This window comes from Paroedura picta, chromosome 12 (assembly GCF_049243985.1).
Source record: "Paroedura picta isolate Pp20150507F chromosome 12, Ppicta_v3.0, whole genome shotgun sequence".
Taxonomy (NCBI): Eukaryota; Metazoa; Chordata; class Lepidosauria; order Squamata; family Gekkonidae; genus Paroedura; species Paroedura picta.
The window spans coordinates 34,454,822-34,470,694 of record NC_135380.1 but is presented as its reverse complement, the minus strand read 5'-3'; the positions used below and the strand labels follow the sequence as shown (position 1 = coordinate 34,470,694).

General features: G+C 44.4%; 1 protein-coding gene across 1 annotated transcript in view; it reads right to left on the bottom strand.

The window, feature by feature from the left end:
- Window positions 1-15,873, bottom strand: part of C5 (complement C5) — a 61,874-nt gene that overhangs the window by 14,708 nt on the left and 31,293 nt on the right. The window contains exons 21-29 of the mRNA XM_077305389.1: window positions 15,433-15,663; window positions 13,002-13,062; window positions 10,560-10,649; window positions 8,108-8,320; window positions 7,199-7,274; window positions 6,282-6,441; window positions 5,223-5,318; window positions 4,793-4,964; window positions 2,516-2,718 (exon numbers count right to left, since the gene is read on the bottom strand). Coding sequence (XP_077161504.1) covers window positions 2,516-2,718; window positions 4,793-4,964; window positions 5,223-5,318; window positions 6,282-6,441; window positions 7,199-7,274; window positions 8,108-8,320; window positions 10,560-10,649; window positions 13,002-13,062; window positions 15,433-15,663 — 1,302 coding nt within the window. The remainder of the gene's footprint in view (window positions 1-2,515; window positions 2,719-4,792; window positions 4,965-5,222; window positions 5,319-6,281; window positions 6,442-7,198; window positions 7,275-8,107; window positions 8,321-10,559; window positions 10,650-13,001; window positions 13,063-15,432; window positions 15,664-15,873) is intronic.

Genomic DNA, 15,873 nt, shown 5'->3' with positions numbered 1-15,873 from the left:
ATTCAAATCCTTGCGGAACTGTATTAAGCTCTTTAGAGCAGCCATTCTCAGAGGGGGGCCATGTGGCCTCCTTGGGGACCCTGGCACATTGGAAGGGGGGCACAGATTGGAAAATGTGATAAGGAGAGCCCAAAGGGTGGGGGGGGGCGGCAACTGAACAAATGAAATACCCTTTTTGTCACATAGGACGCCATTAGCAACTAGAATGTTTGACCTTCATCAAGAGAAAGAAAAGGAAATCATGTCATCCGATCCTTTGGGTATCCTTGAATCAATGCATTCAAGGACAGAAAGGAACACACATGCTTCTTTGGGTCAAATGTTCTAGAAATCTCACACGAGTATATGTAAGATAAGGTACATTGAGTATAGTTGGGTCATTCTTAGCTTTGTTGTTGTTGTTAGGTGTGAAGTCGTGTCCGACCCATTGCAACCCCATGGACAATGGTCCTCCAGGCCTTCCTGTCCTCTACCATTCCCCGGAGTCCATTTAAGTTTGCACCGACTGCTTCAGTGACTCCATCCAGCCACCTCATTCTCTGTCTTCCCCTTCTTCTTTTGCCCTCAGTCGCTCCCAGCATTAGGCTCTTCTCCAGGGAGTCCTTCCTTCTCGTGAGGTGGCCAAAGTATTTGAGTTTCATCTTCAGGATTCTTAGCTTAGGCCTTTTGAAACCTAGCTCATTGTACAAGCAGACAACCTACTGCAGGGAGCCCTGGACCTGAGAAGAGCACCTGAAAGCTGTGGCCAAATAAAAGGTTGAGATTGAGAATGGCAGCTTTATATGGCTTAGGTAACTATTCTCACAGTCTCAGCATGTGCACACACACACACACCAGCTGCCATACACAAAGTATTCTCAGTTCAGGAAGTTTGCATGCATAACTCTGGGTGTGGAAGAATATTTCTTAGGCATATATTTGATTTAAATATATAGTTTAGTTGTCCCCTAAATTCAGGCAGCTTATTTAATATTCATATTTTATTGCTCTTAGTAAAAAAAAAATCTAACACTAAACTCTTTGGTTTGATTAAGTCATTTAGTGGGTTGTGTTACATCTACGGTGCTTTTCCGGTTTTGGAAAGGAATCTGTAACTGTAAGAGGCTTTACTTTGGGGACATGGTTTACAGATGTGCCAGTTGCAATGTCCTAAAAAGTTAACATTGTTGAGCCCCTTCCCTGTGCCTTCTGACAAACAAAAATGCAACCCAGCTGACTTTTTAGCAGTGTGGTTATGCTTACATAAAGGAAAAAGAAACAATGCAATTGCCGCTTCCTCTTTGCAGATCTTACATTCCTGCAACTACCTCATTTCAAAAGAAGGAGGATTTTACTTCACTGAATCCACTGCATACCAAACAGAGCCATGCTGAAATATGTGAAACACTCAACCGGACACTTACTAAGAATGCAACCCAACAACCCTATATTTTTCTCTGACCACTAAGTGCTGTCTAAACATTACTAGACATCCAGTCTCAGACTTCAACAGAAGGAAATTCCAGAGCTAGAAATCAGCTGCCAACAGCCTACCCTGGGCATGCCTTCCCCGTTTGGATCCGTATGTACTAAAGGAATTCATCACAGGGCCTCCAGCTCAGGAGAGGGCCTGCAAGTGAGCAGGAAGGCAGAGAGAGAGAGAGTGCACTTCTTAGGTCTGCTGCTGGTCTAAGATGCCAAAAGTATAAATGAAACGAAAGTAACCAAAGACAACAATAAAGGGATGAGATGAAAAGTAGATGCGGGTTACAGGGAGGGACGTAACCCTGAATAGAAGTCGGTGCAGTTAAGAGCCTTTGAGCCCAAGGATTTCAAAGGGCCTCCGTTGCACTGCAGTACAATACAATACAACACAACACAATACAATACAAAACCTGTAATGGCATTCACAATATAAAACAATATACAAATCGGTTCTGTAATACACGTCTAAAAAACTGTGAGGAAAGTTACAACAGGCAAGGGAGCAGCAAATACAAAAAGATGAAGCCAGTGACGTTTACTTCTTTACCCTGTGGGTCATTACTATAGATAAAAACTTGGCTACCCGTTCAGTGGTCTCCGAGCAATTATCGATAAGCAGCAATTCAAGAGCCCTGCCATCTGAGACATTAGGGAAGGGTAGAAGTGGGGAGATCAAGGCAGAACGTTTGTTGTTATACAACTCACATCGCAGAATGATATGGCAAACTGAGTCTGGTTCTGTATGGCAATACCTGCAAATTCTTTCATTGCGGGGAATTCTCCTATACCTGCCTTCAACCACTGCAGAAGGAAATACGTTTAGTCTGGCTAACATAAACGCTCTGCGGTTTGAAGGTATTATAAGGTTGGAAAAAGAATGTGCCATAGTGTTTGGGGTATAGGATAGACGCACTGCAGTAGGAACACGGCTGCCTTCATTGTTCAAAACCAAAATACTGATTGGTGTCTGGAAAGCTACAAGGATCCCTAAGTGGAGCCAGATACAATTTGCCATGGAAGCCACATTTCTGCGTGGTTCCTTTTAAAGTACCTGAGTGGAGTAAAAACCTCCTCCGTATCTTTGCTGTTCGGACAACCATCGGACAATCGGGTTGGCGTAGGCTTGGTCCCCGTGCAGCAGAGTGGAGAGCAAAGCGTAGGCGGTGGTCTCGACCATCTTTGCACTGCCCTGAGAAGGAGCATGCGGATCAATTCGGTTGGAAGAATCTTTCCAGAAGCGATACAAAGGATTGACTGGAAAGGAAAAGAAAAGAGCAGGGGGCTACAACCAGGTGTGGCAGTGCAAGGAAGAAGCTGTCCAGGCAACTTGCCCCAGGAAGTGGTTTACCACAGAGATACAATAGTTCAAGGCCATCTGTGGTCTGGGTCCAATGTATCTAAGGGACCACCTAGCTGTGTATGCTCCCCCCCCCCACAAAAAGCATTATGTTCAGCCAAGGCCAACAGGCTGGTGGTCCCAGGCCCCAAAGAGGTGTGCCTGCCCTTGACCTTTTTGGCCCTGGCTCCATATTAGTGCATTAAACTCCCTAGTGAGATCAGGGCCCTGCCTGAACTCCAAAAGGTCTGCAGGGCCTGTAAAACTAAGCTGCCAAACCTTTGGTTGAGACCAGTGTACACCTACTGTGTACAGTAGTCATTACTGGGTCTTCCTCTACATACATACATACATACATACATACATACATACATACATACATACATACATACACACACAGACAGAAAGACAGAAAGACAGAAAGACAGACAGACAGACAGACATGCCCCCCCTACTTCTGGGGGGAAAATTTACCATCTTGCCCAGGTAGCCATTTATAACCCTGCAAGGACCAAAGAGATGAGGTTCTGGCTGTTGTTTTATGGAGGAGCGGTGATGTTGATAAGATATTTCAATGAGCATTTTTATTCTTAATTTTATTCTTTAATTTACAAGTCATTGTATGTCTTATTCTTGTTAGCTGCCCTAGGACACAGTGAGGGGTGGGAAACAAATTAAATAATAAATGAAATAAATAAAGGTGTGTGGCACTGGGAAACCCCGTTTTGTGCTGAGAATGTTCACAAATGAACCTGGGGCAACTCTCCTGTGGTTCTCTCCTCTCCCATCTCTCCCATCTCACCCCCGACCTCCAATGCTCTCTTTCATCTTTTTGTGAGTGGCATCCTTATGCCATCCTAGGATTCTATATCTAGCCCTAGGAATGGCATTGTGAGAATCCAGTATTCACTGCAAAGCTGTGGCTATTTTTATTTCTGTTATCACATGTGTTTAGCATAGCCTATGATTGATCCGCAGTGACACTACCTTTCCCATGTGATATCCAGGAGCAGATATAACTTGCTACATTTGAGAAAACCACTCTGAAAGCCCCAGTATTAAATATGGATCTTGCATTTTGCAAGATTAAGTTCCGCCCCCTCCTCTGCGCCTCCAATGCTGATGCTGACGTAGCACAGTAGTCTGTTGCTGATTGGTCACGGTGTCAGTTTAAAGACTGATGGTTTCCAGTTACCATTCCCACACAAGATTTATTTTTGCCCACATTTTTTAAGTGACTGTCCAAAAGCCCACACTTCCATGTTGTTGTTGTTGTTGTTGTTGTTATTGTTATTATTATTATTATTAGATTTATTTCCCGCCTCTCCCGATAGGCTCGAGGCGGGTCACAACAACTAATCCCATTAAAATTCCCATTAAAATATCAATATACTAACATGGCGGCTAAAAATCCCATCCCTCCCCCAATTATTAAGAGGTGAAGAGGAAAGGATAGGGGAGTAGCGTACACTCCAAGATGTGCCAAGATTTGTATTTTGCATTGTCTTTCCCTGTTCGTTTCCTCCCCTCCCCACTTGTTCAGGAAAATAAAAATAAACAAGCAGCCTCATGCTCCATTCTCCCCTCCCCCCATTTGCTTTGGCTGTAAAGGAGAAGAATGGCAGGAAATAAACCCCTCTCCAGCTTTGTGCTTCTTCAATGCCGGCTGGAGCTTTACGCAACCACCACTCCCCTTCCCCCTCTCAGCTTCCCCAATCAAAAGGGAAGGAGAGAGCAGCCAGACAATGCAACATCTGTTTCAATTTGGGGGGAAACAAAGGCAGAAGACCCAGGTTCAGATTGATCTGAATTCAGCAGGATCGACAACAGGAAAAAAAAGAGCCAGCCCAGATCAGGGCTATAGATCATGGTTACCCATGAAATCAAGAGGTATTTTTTCTTCCCTTCATTCAGTGCTGCCACTGTCAAGGGACAGGGGGTGGGGGGTGGGTTGGGATGAGATGGGTTTAGCCATCAGTTGAAAAGCTTTACCTTTCACAAGGGCTTCCTTCTTCAGAGCAGTGAAGGCCGCGCGGGCACCAGCTTGGTTGGATTTTGCAAGTGTCAGTGCATAAGTAACTATTGCCAAGGAAAATGTGCTTTGCGCAGACTGGAAATTCTGCAGCAAGTAATCTTCAGCTTTATGTTTAGCATCCTGGAATTTCTGGCAAGGTAAGCAGAAAACTTTTGTCATGTTGCTAACTCGCAGGTTCGGAGCTTTTGTTTAATACAACCAAATCAGAATCTAGCCAAGGTATACATAATTAGGAGCGTTTTTATATCACATGGATCTGCAGCCTCCATGGAATTTTACTGTAACCCAGTGCAGGATCGTTATACAAAGTTTCTTTTGGGGGGCAGTAAAAACACACACACATGACAACAGAGATGTTAATCAGAAGAAGCATGGGATCCGACTCACCTGCAGTGGGCATAAGTGGATCACCTTTTCAAATCCAATCAAAGAGAATGCTGTGAGATACAAAGTCTTTTCTTGCTGTTCTTTAGGCAATGTGCCCTTAAAAGAATAACACAATGATTTAACTAAGAACAGGTAAAATTGCTGCCCCCTCTTTGTGGAGCGACATGCATACATGTGGAGTTTCTGGTCAGGTTAGTTTCACTTTAGTGGGAGAAATAGTTTCCCGGGCCCTTATCTTTCAGTGGCCATGTCTGTCCCCTCCACTCAAGGGGGCCAATGCCTTCTAGCCCCCACAGCCTCTCTGTCCTCCAAAAAAAAAAAGGCCCATGAGTACAACAAAGAGTCCTGCAGCTCACAAAAGAGTAAGGAATCAACTGTGGCTTCGGATTTCATGGCCTAAGCTGGGAGCCATCTCTTCCCTTATGAAATCTCTTCCACGATTCTTAAAACACTCAGGCTGACCCTGCTTTGGTGAAGTCAGGGAACCAAACCTAGGCCCGAGTAGGTTCAAATTACTCCCCAGTAACTCCCATGAAGCAAAAGAGCTTTATTGAAAACATTCAAGAAAAGTTCTTAAAAACAAAGCATATAGTTCAGTGGAGTCACAATGCACATAAATAACAAAACTAACTGGCTGTTCTACTTGCTTATTCCTAACAGCAGCATTACTAGTTCTTACATCTGAGCCATGATGTTCCAGAGCATACAAATCAGTAAAAGCATTAAAACATAGTAAAAACATTAAAACATAGTAAAAACATTAAAACATAGTAAAAACATTAAAACATACACATCAATAAAAGCATTAAAAGCAATGACCCACTAAATTGTACCTTTCTGATGCTGATGAGTTTGGAGGCCATTTAAGTGAACTACCTGACCTTGGGCCAATCATCACACCTGCTCTCAATCCAATAAAAATGGAGGTGGGTAGAGAGCTACATAAGGAATGGTGAAGTTACAAAATAGATGTGCCAATGAATGTATTTTTATGTCAGACAATAAGACATCAGCATTAGGCATGTGAAAAAGTGAAAACAAGCAGCCATTGTTTCATACCTGTAGTTTGACTGGCTGGTAACTTGAAATCTCTCTGAAAGATCCATCGTCCATCTGGCAGCTGTCCATCATCCATGCCAGACAATTGCACACAGAAGTCTTCTCCACAGAAGTATATGAGCTAACTTGCCCCAAAATCCTTAGAGCAAACGCAGTCATCCTGCCATAACAATCCAGTAAAATAAGGATAGTCAGCTTTAAAATATTAGTTCTGAAGTTGTTTTTTGGTCAAGATTCAGGATTCAGACAGAACCGGGAAAACACTCAGGGACAGGCTTAATCAGCGATCAAAGCCCCCTCCCATCGTCCCCATTCAATTTTGACTAATCATATAGCACAAATCTAGTAGGAAAGACCCTAACTGACTGCCTTTATTTTCCAATGAAAGCATAAAAGTTTTCTCCCCTCCCTCATTTTATCCCTGAGTCATCTCTGCGAGGCAAGTAACACCAGGGGACAGCAGCTGGTCCAAGTGAGTTTCCCGGTGGCAAAAGGCAGCTTCATAGGTTCAAGTTCCAGAGTGAGATGTCGTGGAGGAAGGGGCAACATTACCTTCTCTTTGCATCTAACCGCATTTTGATTTGATTATCGCAAAAATGTTAACACAAAATTACATCAGCCTTCAAGTTCAGCTCCCATTGCCACTATTATGCCAGCATAACGCAGGAAAGGTCATTGGATATTTTGCACTGAGAGCTCTTATGGTCACAACTAATTCTGTGGACATTCAGCTATCTCGAGAGCAACAAGGGCAGGAATGGATGGGGAGAGACCCCATCTTAGTCCACTGCCCATCCCTGACCCAATCCCTCGAGAAAGAAATCTTATCCAAAAAGGGTCCTGGAAAGCAGGAGTGCAGGAAAACAAATCAAAACCATTTCTTTTTGCTTCCTGTCAGTCAAACGACATTAACTCACCAAGTGCTGGACTGACCATTCTTCCACATTGTATAAGAGAAGTCTTTTTTCTGGAATGACAAGATTCTTACAATTCCTAGGAAAGAGATACAGCGGAAGTTTCAAAATCTGTTTCCCCAGCATTCAAATGTTACAGAAGCACACAGTTCATTTTTCTCTCTCAGCAGAAAGTAACATGTAAAACAGGCAGAGGAGGAGGTAAAATATTTTTTTTATTAAATTATCTCCATTCTACAAAAAGGCAGAGAAGGAGAAGTTTTCTGTTTCCTGATTTTTATTACCCAAAGGAGTCTCAAATTGGTTTGCAATCACCTTCCCTCCCACTCTCAGGTAGGGCTAAAAGTGCTCTGAGAAAACTGAGACTGGTCCAAGGTTTTCATATCTTATATAAACAGCTTGTCCATTCACATATCACAAACTATCAATACATAAGCAGATTAGCATGGGGCCCATACATACCTAGAGTAGCAGTGTGCCAATGAGTTAAGACAGTCCTGGCCTGAACTTCTGGGTTCTATGTGTAAACACATCAGTTGCCAGCTCTGGGTTAAGAAATACCTGGAGATTTTGAGGGTGGAGCTAAGAGTGGGTCGGATTTGGGGTGGGGAGGGTGGAGTCCACCCTCCAAAGCAGTCATTTTCTCCAGGGGAACTGATCTCTTTAGCTTGGAGATGAGCTATAATTCCAGGGAATCCCCAGTCCCACCTGGGGACTAGCATCCCTACATGGAGGCATTAATTTACACAAAGTGGGAGACAATATTAACCCTTCCTTTGCATGGATATTCATAGATGTGTTTTTCCTCACACAAGCATTATGAGCATTCTGCTGGCTAGATAGAGCATATACATCCACATCCTACAATGTTTGAAGGTCCATGGAAGAATGCCACCAGGAATCTTGTTTTACCTTCTTTCATCCTTCTCCACAGGTTCCCTCTTGAAGTGATGGTTTGGGGGCCAAGAATGCCCCAGCTGTTTGTCCTTTCCAGGTAGTCGTACACATAAAATACTGGGACGACATTCATGAGTTCAGTTTCTGCACTTCCCTTGGGGAGGTTAGCAAGAAACTTGACCCCCTCTGGGTTGAGAACTGTAGTGATCACTTCACCCAAAATGTGCCCTAGAAAAGGGGAACAACACCATGAACTCTTGCTGTTAGGCAGTACGTGCAATGCACACCATCCACTGATTCAAAATTACAGATGTCATCAGATTCCCAATGGATTTTGGAGTTCTGAATTATCTGGTTTTGTTTCCAAAGCAGAGCTAATTGAGATTCAAATTTATTGATATGTGGATCCAAGCCAGGAACAGAGACACATTAAAAAAACCAAAACACTATAATCATTACAAAATATTATAAACCAGTACATTCTCATTAAAATAGGGAATTTAAAAAAATATTAAACAGAAATAGTTTAGAAGAAAAATTGAATCACCAAACTTCATCATGAGTTTCCGGTACTATGTTGACTTAAGTTGGAAGCCACAGTGCAATATTTAGCTACCTCTTTAGTGACATCAATGTTTTCCCTGGAGAGGAGCATTTTGATTTTTCCTTCTTCTGATGCTCCAGGAAACCAGAGCAAAAGGGGAACAATGATCATATTGCAGTGTATCGCATACAGTGGTCACATAAAGAAAATATGTCCAAGGGTCTCTAATTCCCTTGACTCGCTTATGAATGTTCTCTCAGCCTTTGGACTCTTTTTGTATTGCCCTTCTAACATTGCAGACGGCAGGGCTGAATACCTCGCAAGGGTAAATGCTCTCCTATGATTCTTGGTTTCCATAAAAGTCAGATGCACTGCCAGTTTTTGAATTGTTGTTAGTTGCAAAGTCGTGTCCAACCCATCGCGACCCCATGGACAATGATCCTCCAGGCCTTCCTGTCCTCTACCATTCCCCGGAGTCCATTTAAGTCTCACCGACTGCTTCAGTGACTCCATCCAGCCACCTCATTCTCTGTCGTCCCCTCAATCGCTCCCAGCATTAGGCTCTTCTCCAGGGAGTCCTTCCTTCTCATGAGGTGGCCAAAGTATTTGATCCCCCTTCAAGGATCACTGCCTTGTCATGGCAAAGGGGCTTGCGTATCTTAGTGAAGCTATGAGCTATGCTGTGCAGGGCCACCCAAGACGGACAGGTCACAACAGAGAGCTCTGACAAAAGGTGATCCGCTGGAGAAGGAACTGGCAAGCCACTCCAGTATCTTTGCCATGAAAACTCTATGGACAGTACCAAAAGTATTTGAATATATTTACTAATTGCGGGTGCCATAAGCTCAGGAGATCTAGACAAATCCAATTGGTGCTCTATATCATTAAACCTTTGTATAATACTTTGCCTTGCTTGAGCTTTGCCCAGCTCAAGTACAGATTGGATAGAAAAAACAAGTTTCGCATATTTATTTCCTAAGCAGAGCTAATACAGTCAGCCATAATCCTCTGTTCTTAAAAAAACAAGACACACACTGTACAGAGAACTGTATGTATGCAAAGAAACTGCTGCTTTCAGCCCCTCTGACCCATGCATTACTGGTGCACACATCCTGCAAAAGAGCAGCCTTGATTATCATTTATTTGTTTTAATATACTGCCCCTCTCCACATGCAGGCTGGGATGGTTGACAATATGTGCTACATGTACGTCGTCTATAAAGCCACAGCTAAAAATATTACTAAAACTTATGATGCTCCATTACAATGGCTCAATTCGTCTGGTCTATCCCATGGACAGCATGATCTTCCAAATGGTGGAGGGAAGCTCAGAGATGGAGGGAGGGAGGCCCATAGATTTCATTGGATGCTAGTTTGTTCTGGCCTCAACTGAAGGCCTGGTGGAAGAGTGCCATTTTGCAAGCCCTGTGGAACTTAGATAGCTCCATCAAAGCCCTAATCTCAACTGGCAGCTCATTCCACCAGGCTGGGACCACGCCACATGTGATTGTACCTATAGCTTTTGTGTGGTGTTTTACCAATGCACAGGCGCGCATACAAAAATCAGTAAAACAGTGTGCAAGAAGAGCCTCGGTGCCATCATATGCATGATTACATCAAGACTGCTTTCTTTGAGTAGCTTTCTATCCATGAACAAATGAGGATGGGGTGAGGGGGGGTAAAGATAATACAAAGGAACTGAGAGGAGACCACACTGGAATGCACCCACGTGCCAATACCAGAATTAGTTTTACAAATTCTCCTGATTAAATCAGAGTTAAGGAAGAGCGGAACAGAGCACAGAGCAAAATTCTTGAACAATGAACAAGGAAGATTTGCTCATCCTTGCAAAAGAGATATGAAAAACTGTCAAGAGCTGAATTAGCCCACGATGTGCTGAAGATGACTGTATGCACCTTATTACCTTTTATACTCACGGTCCTGTCCAGTCTTGTTTTAGGGACCATATCTCGAGGCAACCTGTGCTGAAATTCTGCCTCTCTCTTCATGGTGCCTGTTGTTGAAAAGACAAAGGAAAACATACAACACTATTTATATCAGCACATAATTTCCTAATCTCTTTTAATATTGATGCTAACTTCTGTCTTATCTTGTGTTCATTCCACCCTTCCTCTGAGGAATTTAAGGTAGTATAAATGGTTCCCCCCTTGCTCATTTCATCTGAGAAATGATCATAAGAGTTGACATGAACGGAAAATGCAATCTATAACAAAGTTTAAAACAATTAAAAATTGCACAGAGGAATTCCTCTTGAGAGTTTGCATCTAACTATGATACCAAAAAGCCGCTAAATTGTGTCAACCCCCCCCCCCAGATAACAACAATTACATAATGCCATTTTGATACCTTGCTTGGAATTATGTTCTTATACCTTGGCTAGGTTTTATATCCATACAGCTTAATGAAAATGGTTAGCAGGTTCCAGAGTTAAATAGGAAAAAAACAGCAAGTTGGATTTGTGTATATTTAGTTGAGATTGAATTGCACAGGAAAAATTTGACCACAATAAAAATGTAAATGTCTACATTAAGAGAATAATGGACAAACAGATAGTCAAATCCAAACTGTTGTTTTTTCCTATTTATCTCTGGAACCTGCTAACCATTTTCATTACTCTGTATGTTAATTGACTCTCATACTCCACCTATAAGTTTGAACTGATTACTTCCATTCCATGACATTGTAGCTGAGGAAATGTGCGTGCACACGAAAACTCATACCCTGAATAAAACCTTGTTGGTCTTAAAGGTGCCCCTGGACTCTAAATTTGTTCTGCTGCTTCAGACCAACACGACTACCCACTTGAATCGATAAGGTTCAGCACCCTCCTATACCCAGTCTTAGTGACTGAGGTAGTCCAGATGGAGAGACCGGGCCTGGGTGACCCAATGACTCAGTCCTGGCTCAAGAGGAGGGGGGGGGGTTGAACCAGTCTCTTCCAGATCCCCCCACCCACCCCCCACAGTTCTCATCCCTGTTGCATTTCCCACAGAAGCGGTGAGGCTGAGGGAAGGCCTGATGGAGAGGCTCTGAAACCTCCAGGGGGCACGTTTTTTGTCCTCCTGCGACCTCTTTCCCCTCACAGGCTGAGAACAGGTGGGAGACGGGAGGTCCCCCAGCAGCCCCAAGACCCACCCTGCCTCTCAGCTCTGCAATTCTTCAGACGTGCAGTGGAAATATCAGCACCCAAATTTCCCTTTGCTCCTCCACTTGTTTTCAAGGTCTTTTCCCTCTCAGAGTAGCACCCACAAAGCAACCCAGTTGCCTCTCCATCCATGTGCTGGCCCTCCTCTGCCTCCTCCCCTCTTCCCCACCGGCCTTTTGTCAGCCATGCCAACCCTCCTCACGGACACCGTTTGTAAAAATATGAAGCCGGTCAGTGCAGAAGTGGCAGCGTTGGTCATTCAGCTCTGCTCCCCCCCCCCCATTTAGTGGCTTCTTCAATCTTTGCTGAGCTGCAGTGAGAGGAGGTGGGGGGGAGCATCACACCTCCTCCTTCTCTGCCCTCACTTCCACTAGTTTAATTTAGGCTAATTTCACACACGTTGGATAATATACTGTCAATATGCTTTAGCATTCCTTTGCCGCTGGATTTTCCTGTGCAAACCAGGAAAATCTGCTTGCTAACGTGTCTTGAAAGGGCATTATCCAACATATGTGAAAGTACTCTCTTAGCGCCATCCTCCAGCCCAGCTTTTCCCATCTTTTTTGCCATTCAGAAACCGCTGAAACATTCTTCAGGCTTCAAGAGACCCCAGAAGTGGCGCAATCATGCAAAATACAGTTGGGAAGCAGAGCTGTGGACACAACCACCTGGGGCCCCTCCCCTTCCCACCCCCTCCAGGCCCATCACTGGACATTTTGGAGGGGGCCCGACATAACCATATATGGTCATATCACCCAATTAAATGTTTAACAAATTTGTAAAATATATTTTAAAATAATTAACTCCCACCCATTCAGGAAATCCTTCCAGGGCCATCAAGAAACCCCAGGGTTTCCTGAGCCCCTGGTTGAGAAAGCCTCCTCTAGCCATTTCCTTCCTATTTCTTGATAGCTTCAACCACCCCCAGCCACCACCACCACGTGTCCCTGCTTGCATTCCCAACCAGCCTCCTGCCTTCCCTCCCTCACACCAGTTGCTTGTGGACCAGGTAAGAGCCCTAGATGGGCCAAATCTGGCCCCTGGGCCTTATGCTTGACACTCCTGTTTTAGATGGCCTTTTATTGTACAGCCAGCTAACCGGGGGGTTATATTCCAGCGGCATCACAATGCACACATGCTGATTCTTACCTAGATAATCAGACTGAAACAATCAGGAAGAGAAGAATTTACTTGCCGTACCATAAACACCTTGGGGGTCCAGAGTGTGACCTTCGTAAATTTCCTTTCGAATGCCTTCTGGCTAAAACCCAAGAATAGAGGAAAGGGAGGAAAACAAGTATGCAGGAGTTCTGTTTATACATCTCTGTCCAAAACTATAGAAACAAACTATAACAGTTGTACACCCATTGGACAAACCCACCCCACGTTTTCTGAGTCAAAATCCCTTGGTTTCAATTGTACTAACTGAACAAAACAATTATAAGTGTGAAGCAGAGCTTCACCCATCCAAAGCCAATGAAGTCAGTGGGCAGTACAAGTAAACAATGAACAAAACTCTAGTAAAAAATGTTAGCTAGTACAGAGATTGCCAATGCAAGCACAGGCAGCAATGGATGTCATTCCTCAGCCTCCATTAACATGAGTGCTAGCTGAAAAACCAGTCAGTTTGGTCAGCCAGCAGGTGTACTGGTTAGAGTACCAGAATAGGATGTAGGAGACCTCAGGTTCAAATCCCCCCTTGGCCATGGAAGATTGCTGGGTGATCTTAGGCCAGCCATACAATTTCAGGCTAACCTGCCTCACAAGGCTGTCATGAAGATAAACTGCAGGAGAAGAATGATGTAAGCCAGGGCTAGTCAACCTGTGGTCCTCCAGATGTCCATGGACTACAATTCCCATGATCCCCTACCATCATTTGCTGGCAGGGGCTCATGGGAACTGTAGTCCATGGACATCTGGAGGACCACAGGTTGACTACCCCTGATGTAAGCCACTCTGGGTTCCCATTGGGGAGAATGGTGAGATATAAATGAAGTAAGTAAACCAATAAATAGTCCAAGCTGGGAATCGTACTTCTAATCTCCATGCTTTTAGTCTCACCTTTGCTACGAATCATTCAGTAGCCTCGGGCAAGCCCCCCTTTTACAGCATTAGCCCCCACCCCAGTAGGATAACAAGAGTTTCCTACTTTGCAGAAGTCGTAAGGATAAGATGATCTGAAACACTTTAACACAGTCTTTTTCAACCTTTAGACCAGGGATAGTCAAACTGCAACCCTCCAGATGCCCATGGATTACAATTCCCATGAACCCCTGCCAGCATTCGCTGGCAGGGGCTCTTGGGAATTGTAGTCCATGGACATCTGGAGGGCCGCCGTCTGACTACCCCTGCTTTAGACCATGGAAGAACCCCTGAAATGTCTTTCAGGCTTGGAGGAATCCCGGAAGTGGTGTCATGCCCCTTCAGAGAAGTGGATGCAGCAGTGAGATGCGGGAGCCAACCGACCAATCAATTGGACCGAACCAAGTGGCATGCCCCTAAGTCATATTACTCTCAGCCTAGCCCTGCTCTGGCTAGCCAAAGATAGCCTGATCTTGTCAGATCTCAGAAACTAAGCAGGGCCAGTGGGGAGAAGCAATGGCAAACCATCTCCAAACATCTCTTGCTTTGAAAACTCTTGTGGCGCAGAGTGGTAAGCGGCAGAAATGCTGTCTGAAGCTGTTTGCCCATGAGGTTGGGAGTTCAATCCCAGCAGCTGGCTCAAGGTTGACTCAGCCTTCCATCCTTCCGAGGTCGGTAAAATGAGTACCCAGATTGCTGGGGGGTAGAACGGTAATGACTGGGGAAAGGAATGGCAAACCACCCCGTATTGAGTCTGCCATGAAAACGCTGGAGGGTGTCACCCCAAGGGTCAGACATGACTCAGTGCTTGCACAGAGGATACCTTTACCTTTACCTATAGTGGGGAGGCAAGCAATGGCAAACCATCTCCAAACATCTCTTGCTTTGAAAACCCCGCAGGATTGCCATAAATCAACTGTGACTTGACAGTAAGAAAACAAACCCTGGTTAGGAATCCTTGCTTTAACCATTCAAAAGTGTTCAATAATCCTAAAACGGAGGGGTGGGGCGCCAAAAGGATTTGGAAGCAGCGCCTTAGATGTCAGATAGTGGCAACCAGGAATCATATCTAACTGTAGCTACTTCACTAAGGCATGTTTATGTAAAGATTAAGCACAAGTTATCAATCTTTATTTGCATTGGCTGACAGATCTAAAGCAGTTCCGCAGGGCCTCAAAAGGGAGCTCTTCCGCCAAGCATTTGAGTGAGGTCGAGTAGAATCAGTAACATCTGCAGGGCCCTTGAACTTCCCTCCCAAAAACCCATACACCAGAACCATGGACGTGTTCAAATTGTTATAGATTAGACGGCTACCTTCAGTCATGGTTGCTGTTGCTATTGTTATTATTGTTGCAGTTCACCTATATGTTATGAAGAAACAAAGTTCCATGTACTGTTTAAGTTTATGTTCCATGTGAACTACTGCCCTAAGCCTTAGGGGAGGGCGGTATACAAATAGAATGAATGAATGGATGGATGGATGGATGGATGGATGGATGGATGGATGGATGGATGGATGAAAGCAGACAGACAGACAGTTGGTTCTTACCACAACTCTTAAGGTTCGCACAACGGTTTCGCTTCTATAGTTGCTTAGGAGTGTGAAGTTGATTGTGTGGAGGCCTGTCTCCAGGGGGAGAATCTTGAACGTTACCGTGGCAACGGAAGAGCCCTCTATTTCCCGATGGGTAATACACCTGGTGGTTTGTATGCCGTGCCGATTCCTGGTAGAGCCTCTGAACAGGCAAATCCCTTCGCCCACAGACATCTTAGTGCAAAACTGACGTGTGAACAAGAAAGAGAATATTTAATCAGCTGGATCACTACGAAAAGCAAAGACCTTGAAAGGGTTTTTTAGAAAGCAATTCCTTTAGTGCTGGAGAGCACCAAAGGGTTTCAAGAACCATGTTGACTTTGCAAGTCTCTGGCCAATGTTTTCAGCTGACCACAGGAGAGCTTCTTTCAAGAAGCTTGCAGGTTCTCTGGGAAG